This window comes from Pavona decussata, unplaced genomic scaffold (assembly GCF_977016875.1).
Source record: "Pavona decussata unplaced genomic scaffold, jaPavDecu1.1 SCAFFOLD_169, whole genome shotgun sequence".
Classification (NCBI taxonomy): domain Eukaryota; kingdom Metazoa; phylum Cnidaria; class Anthozoa; order Scleractinia; family Agariciidae; genus Pavona; species Pavona decussata.
Window position 1 is genome coordinate 966042 of NW_028145580.1, and position 14731 is coordinate 980772.

Here is a 14731-nt window from a genome sequence, read left to right on the forward strand (position 1 = left end):
ACCACGACGACGACGGAAATGAGAACGTCACTAAAAATAACAATTGGTTTAATAACCAAAACAACAACTTTAGACTTTTTGGTACATTTGTTTGTCGTCACTGCATGATTAGGACGCGAAATGAGACGTTTTATGGAGGACGTAACCACACGACGTTCGTAACCCGGGGGGGGGGGGGGGGGGCGGTCAGGCTTTGTTTTCACTGGCGATTTAGCCTGGCTTTTCAGGCTTTTCGGGACGAGGTGGGGGGAGGGGGGAGGTAGGAAAAGGGAAGCCTTCTTCCTCTTCTACTCCTCCCCCTCCCCTCCCCTTAGGAAGGCCTGCGATCAGGCCCTAGCGAGCGACCAAATACGCGGAAGTAAGTGCAATTTGCACTATAATAAAAAAAGAGCCAGGCTGAATTACTGTCAGGGAAGTATATTTTTCCAATATTTTGAAAGGCACGCCCTTCCTTCTTCCGGGTATGGTGAGATTGATCTGAAGAAGAAAGGCCATGTCTTTCGAATTATTGGAAAAATATACTTCCCTGACCGTAAAATAAGCCTTGCTCTTTTTATCAGTGATTATTTGTTCTACACATGTTCTACATTTTTGCTGATTAGATCCTTTTCTATAGGTTTTAAAAAATAACTGGTTTTTACTGAATTTGAAGACCATTGAAGAAAATGAATGATTATCGAGAGAGATTACAAACAGGAACTGGTCATGTATAAAGACAATTCTCGGGTTGATATCCAACAGTCTACCAGGTGTCTACAGGAACTGTAAAAATTGTCAGACGTTAAGCGGGTTTATTTTTGACCACATTTTTTGCCAAAATGTAATTTATCTCGGAAACTAGCCACATGGCCTTTCGGGTGGCGGGAGATTGACGGAATTGATTACATAATACCTTATTACACTTTATTTTCGCGATTTTCGGGATTCAAATCGCGAAATTTATAACGCGAATATAAGCTTTAGTCAAATATGTTCTGAGTTCACTTGCTAAATGTCTCCTCTGCCGCAGAGGATACATGGCGGCACCAAGTTTATGAATTATTTAGTTCGTAAATGTCGCTGCATAAATGACATAAATGACTATACGATTGACCTATCGACGAAATCGCGAAGTGACTCGGGACCACTCGGTTTCTACAAATATAACAAAATCGCGGAAATAAAATGCCGCGAAAAATGATGATCTGCAAATCGCGAAAGTACAAGTAAAGCATTTTCTACTTCTGGGTTTAAAGGTCAGCAATGTAATAAATTTTTAAAATCTATTTCATTTTTTAAAAAATTTACTGGGCTTTAATTTATTCCTTTTTTTGTGATGGATTAATTTTTTCGTAAATGACACAATTGTTGATTATCGTCAAAGAGCTTTTGTCATTTAAGTGTTAGAATCGAGTTAGAGACTGATGCGTGCTTGCGTTCAAAGAAAATTCGCAGGGAATTCAATTCATGCCGCCATCCACTCCGATTCTACTCCGATTCATTCTAATGGTCATTTGATACTAATTTAAACGGAGTTTTGGATGACACCGAAAACAAAGGAAGTGTTTTAGGGTGTTTATGAAACAAACAACAGCCCTTTTGAGGGCTTTTAAAAAACGGAATGATGTTTTGATTCGTTGAAAACATAGCTGTAAGCAATTCGTGAGAGTATTAAGTCCATAGACGCCTTGATAACACAGGAATAACAGGTCCGAACAGGGTAAAAATGGAACAGGATACCAGAAGACCCGAGAATGACCCCTTAGTCCGCTGTCATCCAATAAGCAATTGGTTCTTCATTTCCATAATGAAGTGATTGACATGTATGGTGAGTGAGCAATCATTTAGTGTCTGGCGCACTTGGAGGACTCCTTCCGTACCAGGCTCGGGTTGCCCTGAGGAAGCATTGCTAGCTCATCGTATTCTGCAACCGACAGAGGACTTTCTGCAGCTGCTTGATGTAGCAGAGTCTTGATAAGACTGCTGGACATCCAAAAAGGTACGAATTTTGAGTTGTCTCGTTTTAGTGTTTTTTTTTCTTCGCCTTTGCTTAGCAACTGAGGTGTTTGCAGTTTGTTGAGGCTTGTCCGGGGAAATCGATTTGTTTACCCCTGTCCCTTGTACAATTCGATTGCGCGACTCAAAAGTTTCCATAAACAAACTCCTCGAAGAATCGCGTCTTCTTTCTTTTTACCAGTACAGTGTTACAGCTAGAGAACGCCTTGAAATCACTTTTTGTACGCTTCTTGCACCTATATATCTTGTTGAGAGCGTTCCGCGCGCTAATCCGTAACACAACAGTTCGGTGGTCCGCCGGGGAGGTGTGATGCCGCGAATCTCGAGGATAGAAAATAAAGCATTTCTGTTTCTAGAACCAAAATAAACTCGTAGTAATCGGAAGATAAGATCCCAAGCAACTGTTTTCTTAGAAATGACGACATCTTACAGCTGAAGCCCTGAGAAAAACAGAATCCCGTGCGCTTTTTTGGCGCCAGGCTTCACCTGGTACAGCGTGGAGTATTGTTCTAAAGAAATCATGTGCCTCGATTTTACTGATTATTCCAATGATCTCGCAAGAGGAAACTGATGACATTGGTTTCAGATTGCTGTCATCAATTTTGTTTCGAACTAAGTTTTCATCTCGAACCAAGTAATTTTTTATTTTTATTTTTTATTTCTGGACCTGATCAGTATTAGCCTGGCTCAGTCCACCCCCCAAGCTTCCCAAACTGGCTCTCTCTTTTGAAAACTTGCCCGCTCGTATAACTAAACGTTTGCCTTTGCACTTGGCCAGTTTGTAATCTCCCTTGATTTTGAAGCCTTTTGTTCAATGCAAAGTGCAAATTTGAGTTTTGCGTCGAGTTTGGAGACCTGCTGTTACACGTAGCAGCGCTCCATTTTCCAAAATAGGGTCTCCCCGAGGGCGAAATTAAAATAGAAGCTCATCGCAGGTTAGGAAAGTGTAAGAAGGGATGACGAAGCTGCTCAACTTGGGTGTCTATTTTTGTCCCACTTCAATATTGGAGCACGGTTTAAGAAAAAGTTAATATTGTCACAGCCTATTGTGCCGAAATTTAACAGGCATTCTTTTCCCAGGACGTGCTTCCTGTGGTTGCTAACTCTTTCTTTGCTATTCAGGGAAACGAGTTTTGAGTCGCAGAAGTGAGAGGGCGCAAATCGGTGGCGGACTGTACCGCTCCGTAAAGATGCAAGGGGTAGTGTTGCTAGCGCTACTCGTGCTTGTAACCGGTAAGTTTTACTCATTTCTTATCATTTTGATCTCGCCTGTTGTTTGCGAGGTTATTTGAGTTTAAATCGGCTTGTTGGGTCATGATGCATAAAAAGGGATGGCTTCAAGGCAAACTTGTGTGTTTGACTTTTGAAAAGTTGAATTCGAAAAAATGGTTCGGATTCGAAAAAGTTTTGTTGCATTTGCTTGTCAATTTCGATGCTCTAGCTAATACATTATTGCTTACATATATCGCAATAATAATATTAAGATTCATGGGGTTCTCTAGTCTGCTTTATTACGGTTAATATCACAAGCGAGTAATGTTTTATAATTTGTAGCTTAATGAAAGCCACACTGATCCAAATGTTTGTTTACGCTATTCAGTCGTGATGTTAGGAACAACAGAACTTGAAAACTGATAGCGAGGAAGTTTGGCGCGCATGGTACGAATTTTCCCGGCAGCGGGAACTGGATATCAAATTTCGATTGTTCGTTTGCTCTCAAATTTCTACAGCCTGTATCACAGCGCAGTTGAATCATCATTATCAGATTACACTGGTTGGCAGTCTGTTTCCTTTTGCTGAAAAATGTCCCAAAAACTTTGAGTAAATTTTGCGGCTTTCTGTAAAGGCTTTAATAATTTTGCGACACTTAAGCTTACCAAGAAGTTAATATGCTGACGTTTCGTTTTAATCGGCAAAAACGTGAATGATATCTCCGAAAGTAGAAGAACGTCGTTTTCTCCTTTTGCCCAAAAACATGACGAACAAGCAGTTTCTATCAGCTGCATTCCTTAGAATATTGGTTTAACAAAAACACGATCCTTATATCGACCTTCCGAAATCTTCTTCTAGAGTGAATTTGCATTCAAGCTAATATTTTCAGCCTCTTAACTCCGGAATTTATCATGCGATGGACTCTTTTCATGTTATGTCCAAAATTATTTGTGTTAGGTTAATTTAAGTCTTAACTAAGTAAATGTTTCGTCCTAAAGTAAACACGTTCTTTGATCATGGCTTTTTATAAGCTCTAAAGAATTGCATTGACATAGAGTGAAGGATTGTAAACACGCTGAATGAATTTAAATTGCTTTATGATTGTTTTTTGAACGTGTTCTGATCTGCGCAAAAATAGGGCGATAAGTTTGGAAAGCCATTTAGGATCGAGGTTGGCTTTTCGCGTGAGTTTGGTATAAATTGGGATAATTTGTCTGTGATAAAGTTTGGAGTTACAAGCTCCAATTAATTAACCGGAGCACTACAGATTGCAATCATTGCGATGGCTGACGTTCTATTTACGATCGTCTTTTCACTGACAACAGTGAATTCTCTCGCATTTTCCCGCACAAAGTTTTGTTTATTTTTGTCCGCTTGTCCCTTGTTCACGTGAACTGCGTCTTGACCTCCTGCTCGGTTAGGGGCCTGGAACCGAGTAAGGTTGTTTGCAGCGCGCGAATGAATAAGAGTGTTCGGCATGTGGTTGATGTTTGAAGTGTTTTTGTCGGAAATAATGTACTTCAGTGAATCAAACCTGCTTTCTTGAATGGTAAGCATGTTTTGTTTGATCATTCTATGAAGGAATAATTTATTTATTCAGTTCGTTTTGTTCCCTTATCTTTCTTCGTGTATTTTCTGCACGGCGCGTGTGGAGTTCACTTGAGGGGTTTACTTCGGTTTAAAGAACCTGAAAGGTTTTTCTCTTGTTGTAAGTTATTGTTTTCCTTTCCTGTATTGTTATGACGTTTTTGTTTCCTTTGTTTTACGTTTCTTACACCGAGGTAGAGCCCACTTGGGAGCTATCCTCTTCCTTGAGATCACCTTTGGCCAGTACTGAGCGTTTAAGGGTTCAACTCTTCATTTCCTCAGCTTTCCTTTTTTATCTGTTCCATAGCCTTTTCAAATCATCGCTTTGTTGTTTTGTACATAACCTTTAAAGTATCGCATTTTCGATTCGATATTGCGAAAACCTTTTTTTTGCAGGGCCCATCGTTAAAAGTTGTACATGTAGCTGTTTTCTATCGACTCATAACAATTAATATTTTGATGCAAACTGGCCTTAAATTCCCCTTTACCAAGGTAAACATAAGAAACTGACTGTGTTGATGAAGATTTGGCACAGATTTTTCAGACCCAAAGAGTTTTCAGTGTCATTGGATGGCGATGCAGCAGATAAAGGGAGTCAATATTCAAAGTAGTAAGCTTGTGGTTCACTTCCTAAATTGCCACAAACTATTGAGAAAGAAAGGTGGTTAGATTCTAAAGAAACTAAAAGAAGCAAGTGTTTCTTTCGAAAACAGAATATGTTTCATGGCACCACTCTATTTTCCTTTCCAAATGCCATCTGTCACCTAGAAGCCCAAAGCACTTAATGATTTTATTTCAAGTGCACTTGTGATACCAGGAGCTAATCAAGCTATGAGAGGGGTCACACCTAATGTCGTATCCTGGGTGTTATCCTTAAGGATCAGACAAATTTTTCTCAAATATTGTGAAAAACAGGAGAGTACTACTTAGTGAATAGTCACAACTTAGGATTTCACCCAAGGCCTCAAAAAGTAGAACCAACTTGCAGAGAATCTAGCAGCATCAGAAATTGTTAGTACTCAAAAGTAAGAACCACCATGCACAGCAAAACAACACACTGGTGCCAAGAAGGTATTGCTTACAACCTCTCATTTGAGTCCAGTCACACATTTGGATTTCAATGGAGGTCTTGGATGTAAGAAAATCATCTTGTATACATCTAGCAGATTAAACAGCACCACAGGAAAGTTCTGCTCTTGATACATATTTTTTGCTGTCACTTGTATGGAAGGTCACACTTAAGGATTTCAATCAAAGACTTGAGTTAGATCCACTTTCTACAGGACATCAAACATCACCACGGGAAAGTATGTGAGTGCTCAATAGCTGGAAGTGTTTTACTCCTGACGGCTTCTATAGCGGTTGGAACCACCTTGTCTGGCACAATAAACAGCACTGGAGAAAAGTGCTCTTTTCAATATTATTTAACTTTCATTTGAAAGTTGTACAGCATGACACGTATTTTACACGTATTTGCAGAACCAAAAAGTAAACGGGTCAAGCTTTTTAAGGGGGGTCTAGGTTAATTAAAACAATTAACAGTTTACACATTACAATATCTTGCCTTTCATGGTACTTGAAATTAAGTTTCCACTACATATTAACATTTGATATTATTTCCTGATAAATTCTAACAGTGTAGGGGAAGTCCAAGAATAACACTTTGACAAGTGTTTTATCTTTAAAAGATAACTAAAAGCATCATTAATTTTATTGACTATGTGTACTGTCATTTGAATTTGAGGGCTTCAAAGTTAAGCACAAATTTCTAAAAAATGTTTCAATTTTGGTGATGTTATTTTCTTTGCATGAACATAACATGTAATTTCCTTGACCTCAGCAATTTTAAAGTGGAGCATTATTTTCCACAATGCTTATTTCTAAATTATTTTTACCACAAATCCAAATTGATCCATAAAAATCCAAGAGCAAATTGAAGTCATTGACAGTCTGTGGAACACTTCAAGCAAGCAACTGCATGTATGAGTCATGAGGCGTCCCTGATAAAGCTCCAGACCTGCCCCAGGACGTGTGAATAAGAAAACCGCCGACCAACATTGCCTCAAGGTTTACTTTGCCTAAATTACATTAAGCCACATTAGTCAAGCAACAGTAACTCTAAAAGGTTTCAAAATACACCCATTCCAAAATCTATGGCATTTTTTTTAATCAAAGCTAATTGCATGGTTACTCCCAGTCTTTAATAGCCCTTGCTAAGATCTTCTTTTGCCACATAGTCATAAATACTGTAGAGTAAAAATATCTTTGAATTAGGAGGTACAGTCCTTAAAATGCTACTACAATTCTGTCAATATATCCATTTATAATAATACAACACATTTGTATTAATTTTAGAACAATGACGCGAGATAAATCGGCAAATTGCCAGCCAAAAAGTGCTAAAAATCTGCCCTCCATTACTCGGTTGGCATTAGAGAAGCCTGCAATACTTTATAAGCGGCTTTCATGCAAGAGTTGGCTAGTTATGTCATATGCGCATTGGTTCATAAGTTTGACAGTGCAAGTAAATCAATCAAGGAGTGAAATTAACAGGTTGTCGTCGTCGTCTTCTTCCTGTTCTTCTCGAAGGGAAATAGAAGAAAATAAGCCACATACATTTTGAGTGTTGCGCACATGACATTACATCCCAGGCATTTCAGCTAGACCCAACCCTTTCCATTGTTCCTGGTGGGGAGGAGGTAATACGAGTCCCCCAAAAATGACTGCGTGGGAGGCTACAGTTTACTAGGTGATTTGTGATTTGAGTAATGGCGGACAGCAAAAACTGAAAAACTACATTTAAATAATTGGACTTCATGTGTGAATTTTGAGAGAAAAATAATGCTACTTATTTAGTACGTCTATTTTCAAAAAAATTCATGGTAGTATTTCAAGATACGCAGAACATCTGCACAGTACATAGGGCTGACTCATTCAATCTCATTTTTAGGGGCCACTAGACAAGACTGCAACTTTGAGAAAGGCTTGTGTAATTACAAACAAGACAAGACTGACAACTTTGATTGGAGATGGTATCACGGGAAAACTGCATCCTCAAACACTGGACCCACATCGGATCACACTACAAAGGATAACACCAGTGAGTGTTGTTTTTGCCGTTTATGGAATGTTACAGCAATGTCATACATCACGCAGGGCTGTCATTAAGTTTTTAGTCACATGTGGCATTAAGCTTGTCACCCGTAACAATCTTGTTAATTTCTGAGTAAAATACCGGGTAACTTTTCAACCATTAAGATCAGCCACAACATCAAGGTTCTTTGAAGGGTATTCAGCCGTAACAGGTGTTACGGGTTATGGCCCTTGATGACAGCTCAGTTATAATACAATCATGTACCTGCCAACCACCTCAATTTAATTGGAATTGTCCCAGTTTGTGAGCTTCCAATCCTAAAAAAAAATGAGAGTTGTTTTGATACTTCCTGTAATGACAATGGCATGCTTTATTTGTCTCTTTGTAGCCTATACCACTGGTGGCAATTCTAATGGTGCAGCTTGCGTGTTCCCATTTGTTTATAATCGGAGGACATACAGACAGTGCACAGGTGCTAATCACCATCTGCTTTGGTGTGCAACAACCAGTAATTATCCTGTGGATCTAAAATGGGGAAATTGCATCCCAAACAGTGAGTTCCATTTTCATTTTTATTTTGTAGAAGATGCATGGCTTGCAATATGACCTGGCTCCCCCCGGAGCCCTGGTGGGTCTTCTGTTACAAGTCACCGGCCATAATTCCTGTTATGTTTTATCTATTTTCAGCTGAAAATATGAGAACAGTTTAAAATAACAATACCGGTCTACAGTCAACTCCCTTTATTGCGGACATCCTTGAGACCGCGAGTTAGTTTCCTTAATACCGAGAGTCCGTAATAGCGGGAATGCATTTCAGTCAAACGTCTGTCATTTATTTTTGCCAGGGATTTAGCTGCTGTCCCTATTATGAAGTTGTCCGTAATAGCGAGGTGTTCGCAAGGGGAGAGTTGACTGTATTTACCTCATCTGAACAATTTCTTTTATTTGAGAACTATTAAAAATGGTTGAATGGCTATCACCTGTCAAGTTTTAAACCTTCTGAGCCAATTTGTGGCCGAGAATGTGGCCAAATTTCTCAGTGGTCTTTATTCCTTGCATATATATTTGGTTTAAATGTAAAAGACAATATTTCTAACTTTCATTATTTTTTGGAAATTCTCATTATAAAGGAGAGACGTTTTCATCTTTACAATGCAATGCAATACAATACAATACAATACAATACAATACAATACAATACAATACAATACAATACAATACATTACATTATTCACATAGCACTAAAACCACTACCTAGCCTCACTGCTTTACAGTAATAATACTGATAACACTACATGTATTTCATTGCTAGTACATCCTAAAATTCCTGGTTAAATATAGGTTGTCAAACAATGAGCGGCATCTTAATTTCTTCTCACCTTATCATTACCTGATTAAACTTAGTCAGGTCATGCCAAAAAAAAAAATTGAGAATTTTTCTTGTTATTTCCTACAGTTCCTTAAAAGGTCACACTTGAGTGTAATTTCATCTGTTAAAATCATATTGTTCTCCTTTGAAATGAAGCACGTTCATGTACAATCGTCCTGTGCTTGTTTAACCCTCTCACTCCCAAGAGTGCCATATGGCACAAGAAGTCATTACGTGCTCAATATTGGGTAAATTTGTATCAAATTTGGACACCAAACAGATCTTGGAGAGATCTGCAAAAGCATAAAATCTTACCCACCTCCTACATAAGACATGAATAACCACCCCTCCATTTTTGAAGCTTTTTTTTCTTACACTTTTAAGACCAAGTCACCATTTGACAACAAAATATGTGCTGAGATCTGCAAATTAAGCTATAGTTTAGGGGTATACCCAGTGTATACGAGAAGTGAGATGTATTTTAAGGTTTTTAATTTCTCGTTTTAAACACTTTTCATTCTTTTCAGTTACGTCCTTTGTTTTAGCTGGAATGATTTATACAATGCCCTAGATAAAACCTTTTTAATTGGTGTATAACAGTTGGTGTAGGGGTTCACAGTTGCCGTTTTACAAAATTACGACATTTGCCATGGGAGTACGTCTGTGAGCCACGGATGGCAACCGGAAGTCAAATGTTTCCTTTTTTAGCGGGGTTTTGCTCCTTACTCATCACAGACGAGATAAGCTTTTGTTGATGATTGTGGCTTGATGTTACAAACACAATAGCACAAAAATGCTCCAAAAAGGGAAACATTCAATTTCTGGTTGTCATCTGTGGCTCATAAGCGTCTGTGCTTAAGTTCCCTATTAGGAGTTAACAGGGATGGTCCTGTGCATACGTGATGCACAAATGTTGATATTCAACTCACAGCACCACATCAAATACACAGTGTCAGACTTAAAGTTGACTCTCTCTATCTCAATCAAGTTGGGAAACCGAACTTTGAAATCAATGGTAGTATTTACTGTAAACACCATCCAATGGTAAGCTTTTCCAATTTTGAGATCGTGAGAGTTTCAAGATAGATATCAAGGGAAAAAAAGTTGTTCTCACATATTTTTTTTTGGTAGTGGTGGTGTTGTTGTGTGTGTGAGTTTGGAGGTGGGCGGTGGGGTTAACTGCCAAATTTCAATATTTGTTAATGTGACCCTGTATTCGATGGAGGAGAAAACTTGTTTACTATAATCTTTCTTTACAGGTGTGTACTCCTTTGGCTGTTATCAAACCAAGAGAAGCAACCACATTTTCACAAACGTTTTATCCACATCACTCACAGGAACGGATGTCATTCAGCAGTGTATAACTAGGGCCAAAAGAGTGACAAACAGAAATTACCAAGGAATTGGCATAAGGCTGCTTAGAATTAGGTTAAGTAGAAGGTATTATGGTTGCTTTGCCGATGAAAATGCCGATCAGCGATACACCTTGTATGGACCTGCCAACAGTTGTGGCTCAGAAGGATTGGGTGCTCCTGGATCCAATGCGACTGCTGTTTTCCTTTTTTCAGGTGAACATTAGCTCTTGTCAATTATTTGCATGTGCCAAATGCAGTGGAGGCGACTGGCTTGTTTGAGTTTGAAAATGATTAAACACAATATCTGGCTACCTACCAGCTACTTCCCCTACGGAGCCAGTACATGCTATTCAAATCAAGAAACCAAAAGTTGTAAATTTTGCCCGAGTTGGCTAAAAAGAGTAAGTGGAAGTTGTAGTATCCAAAATGGAGGTCAGCGGTTATACCTGGTGCATGCTCAGCTTGTTCTTTACATCTGCCATCTTGTGTGTTGTGTCTTCTCCTCTAGACAACACTTGATTGTTTCAGAGAAGTAGGATCGTGCATCTGAAACTACCTGATGCTCTGATACTGAGTGCGACAATGCACAAATCTGGGTAAAAGTGAAGAACAGCTCACCTCCACCGACTGTTGGCCAACTGTCGGCCGACAGTTGGCCAACAGTTGGCCGACAGTTGGCCAACAGTCGGGCGACAGTTAGCCGACAGTGGGCCAACTGTTGGCCGACTGTCGGCCGACAGTCGGTGGAGGTGAGCTGTTCTTCACTTTTACCCAAATCTGAGGCATGCGGGAATGGAAAATGTTCTGGGATTTGCACAAAATGACTAGCAGGCTTGGTCAAAAGGATAATATTGAAGAACAGTTCCCTGCAAAACCCCTTGACTATGTTATACCTTTAATGTCAACAAAGTGCCATGAATGGCTAACTGAGAGTGAGCGGCTAATGAGTGTTGCTTATACTATTTTCTATTTTTTTTGTGTAGGACGGTATGTGTACATTGAAGTTTCACCGCAAAGGCCGAAGGAGTCTGCACGCCTTGTTAGCCCTGTGATATCTGTGTCATCAGCTAGTACAAAGTGTCTGACATTTTGGTACCACATGTACGGTCCACACGTAGGGTCCTTGAATGTCTATGCTAACGCCACAACTCTAGGGTCTCCAATCTGGTCAAAAAATGGTACACAAGGAAATCAGTGGAAACAAGCCATTGACTTGGAGATTCAAATGAGCCAGTCATACTCGGTGAGTTTATTACCAAATTATAGCCTGGCATTTTAGACATATCCTCATCTTTGAATAATTAGTTGCGTACTTGTTGTGGGATGGTTGTACAGGGCTCATAATAATGGCCGGTCAAAATGACAATTTGTCCGGATAAAATTTTGGTTTGGCGGTCACGTCAACTGGGCATGTGCATGGCTTTCCAAAAAATAACTAGAAAAATAAATTAATTGACATTAATTCTGGAAATTATAAACAGTCAAATCATTAAATAAATTATCTATCACAAATTAGGAGAATACAGCTGAGACGTTCAAGTTCTGTGGCTACATGAATGTTAAGGCGGTTTAGTGGTTTGTTAAAATAAAACAGAAACATCTACGTTGGTAAATACACTAAACAGACAACAATGAATATTGCGTCAATCAAGGTCTGCTATGAACAGGCAATTACATGCTTTGAATGCTAGGTCAAAAATGTTTTTTTCAATAAATTTTCCCCACTTCACAATTGAACGTGTCCCATATGTGCTGACAAGTCATGGTGCTACTCATACAGAGTTCCAGTAAATGTTTGCTTGTACTGTACAAAAAAAAATGGTTTCCACAGCGAGCGCTGGGCCACATTTGTGGTACTACCAATTAAGCTATCAAGCCAACTGGGAGCTGATTGTTTTGCAAATTTGTAATATACCTATAGAGGTGAAGAGGTGGAAGTGTATATTCTATTAATTGTTTTGGCATTTGAACTGCAGATGAAAAAATAAGAGTGAAAGAATAAGGACTCACAGCAGTCATGGGTAACCCTAACTTTAACCACCCACTAAGGTTGTTGGTCATGAGTAATGAAATTGTTCATGGTGATTCTCTTTTGTCCATGTTTAGCTTGTTTTTGAGGGAGTCAGGGGCAGAAGCTTCAGTGGAGACATAGCTATAGATGATATCAAGCTTAAAGATGGCCCTTGTTCTGCACCTTCAGGTAATACAATGTGTGTATTTTCCAGCTGTGCTAACTGTGCAAAGTAGAGCCCTTGTTACAACAGATGGTTGATTGGCATTCTTTTGTAAGAATGTGTTAGTTTGTGAAGTGTTTGTACGCATGCTCAGTACCCTCTGTTGAACTCGCCTGTGGATATTTAAAATGGTCCTTCTGTTTTCTGTTCTTTTGAAATGAATCATATGAAGTTTTTGAACTCAAAGGAGCAGTGTCACCTATTTTTTGTCACTTTGAATATAGCCACAAAATATATTCGAATCAATGGAATCATCAAAATAATGGTTGAGTTTTAACAAGAACCCTGTGATGGTCAGTTGAGAACAATACTTGTAGTTGTAATAAACTAAGCTGCTATAGAATTGGTCGATTTATTTTCAAAATGTTAATATTTCTTCCCAACAGTTTGTGACTTTCAAAGGGATTTGTGCGGTTTCACTCAGGATTCAACAGACAACTTGGACTGGACACGGAATAGGGGCTCAACACCTACTCCAGGGACAGGACCAGCAGTAGATCACACCTTAGGCTCTCGACTAGGTAACATTTTTATGAATTAATGACTGATCAAAATCTTTGACTCATTGCCAGTAAATTAGCTTGGAAAAGGTGTGTGTAAAAGGTTAGGAGGGAGCATGTGAACTGAGAGCATACTGAGGGGTATCCATGGCAACCCTTTGAGTGGCAATCAAAACGTGATGTCACACCAATGAACTCAATGGAGATAAATACTTGTCTTAGACTCAGATGTTTGTGCACCACAAACAGCTACCAACACTTAATGAATGTTTCCCCTTTTGCACATGTGGGCTTTATTGCCTCTGTAATGGCAAGCTGGTGGACAACAAGGCATCAGTTTTCCACCCCTTTGCAGGAAGCAAAAGCGAGCTAATAAAAGGAGAACATTTGACTTCTGGTTGTTACCCATGGTTCACAACATCTGTGCTTTTTTTTTAAAGTTACCAAAATTTGCCATGTTCCCTTTCAACTACAGTGTACCTACCCATTTAACGTTATTTTTGCAAACCATTCTCAGTCTCAAACTGAGAAATGAGAATTAACCCAACCCAGCCATGAGCCCCCATTCTAGGCACCTGTCAACACTGATGAAACAGTGAAAGGAAGAAACATAAGGGATAGGAGGGTGGGTGTGTGTGGGGGGGGGGGGGGGGAACTCTAAAATGACCGCTCCGCAGACCGCTTCACAAACACTCAGCGAAGAACTCCAAGATCCTAGCTATGCACAAAGTAACACGTACCATGTGAGCCTGCACTTATGGGATTGACTGCTGGATGCCCACTAAGCTGGTGGTGGTTGACTTAGTTTAAATACATTTAACCAAATTATAAGTTAAATGTACAATTATATTAGCAGTTGTTGCATTTATACATATTTCCCTATTTACAAGTCATGTATTTTAATTTTTTTTTTCCAAGTGTGGCACTTTGTTCCCCAGTAAATTTTTCAAACTAAACTAAAAACTTAAGTGCTGGAAGTAAACCACTTATCTACTGAGTAGTACCCTTATAAGGAAATGTAACCCACACAAAGTACAGATGAAATCTTTGACCTAACTGGGATTTGCATCCGTTGTCCTTCAAGTTTGATCTTTGATGCTCAGTACTGACTGGGCTTTGAGGCCAGGTGGGAGCAGGTTTTGGGTTAATTTGGTGCTCATTTGCAGCAGTGTAGATGTAAAGGGGAGATGACTTGTTGTGTGATAGGCCTTATCACGGTTTTCGACGCCATTTTGACGAGTAGGCAAACAGGCTTGAAATAACAGTGTTTGTATGGAAAGCAGATGTCAAAATACTTTCATAAAACATTGCTTCTGAAAAATTCATGAATTGCAAACTTATAGCACTAGGAAAAGGATTTTAGGAAAAAATTGGAGGGATGTAGC

General features: G+C 39.3%; 1 protein-coding gene across 2 annotated transcripts in view; it reads left to right on the forward strand.

Annotated features, from left to right (window-relative positions):
• Positions 1–1824: 1824 nt before the first annotated feature.
• LOC146464102 (MAM and LDL-receptor class A domain-containing protein 2-like) overlaps positions 1825–14731 on the forward strand; it is a 140985-nt gene continuing 128078 nt past the window's right edge. Inside the window, exons 1-8 of one of the 2 annotated variants that reach the window (XM_085130168.1) lie at positions 1825–1978; positions 3118–3228; positions 7745–7894; positions 8277–8441; positions 10517–10825; positions 11596–11855; positions 12719–12812; positions 13233–13367. In XM_085130168.1, the coding sequence (XP_084986294.1) occupies positions 3186–3228; positions 7745–7894; positions 8277–8441; positions 10517–10825; positions 11596–11855; positions 12719–12812; positions 13233–13367 (1156 nt within the window). In that variant the 5' untranslated portion in view covers positions 1825–1978; positions 3118–3185. The remainder of the gene's footprint in view (positions 1979–3117; positions 3229–7744; positions 7895–8276; positions 8442–10516; positions 10826–11595; positions 11856–12718; positions 12813–13232; positions 13368–14731) is intronic. The other variant, XM_085130169.1, reaches the window with a different exon arrangement.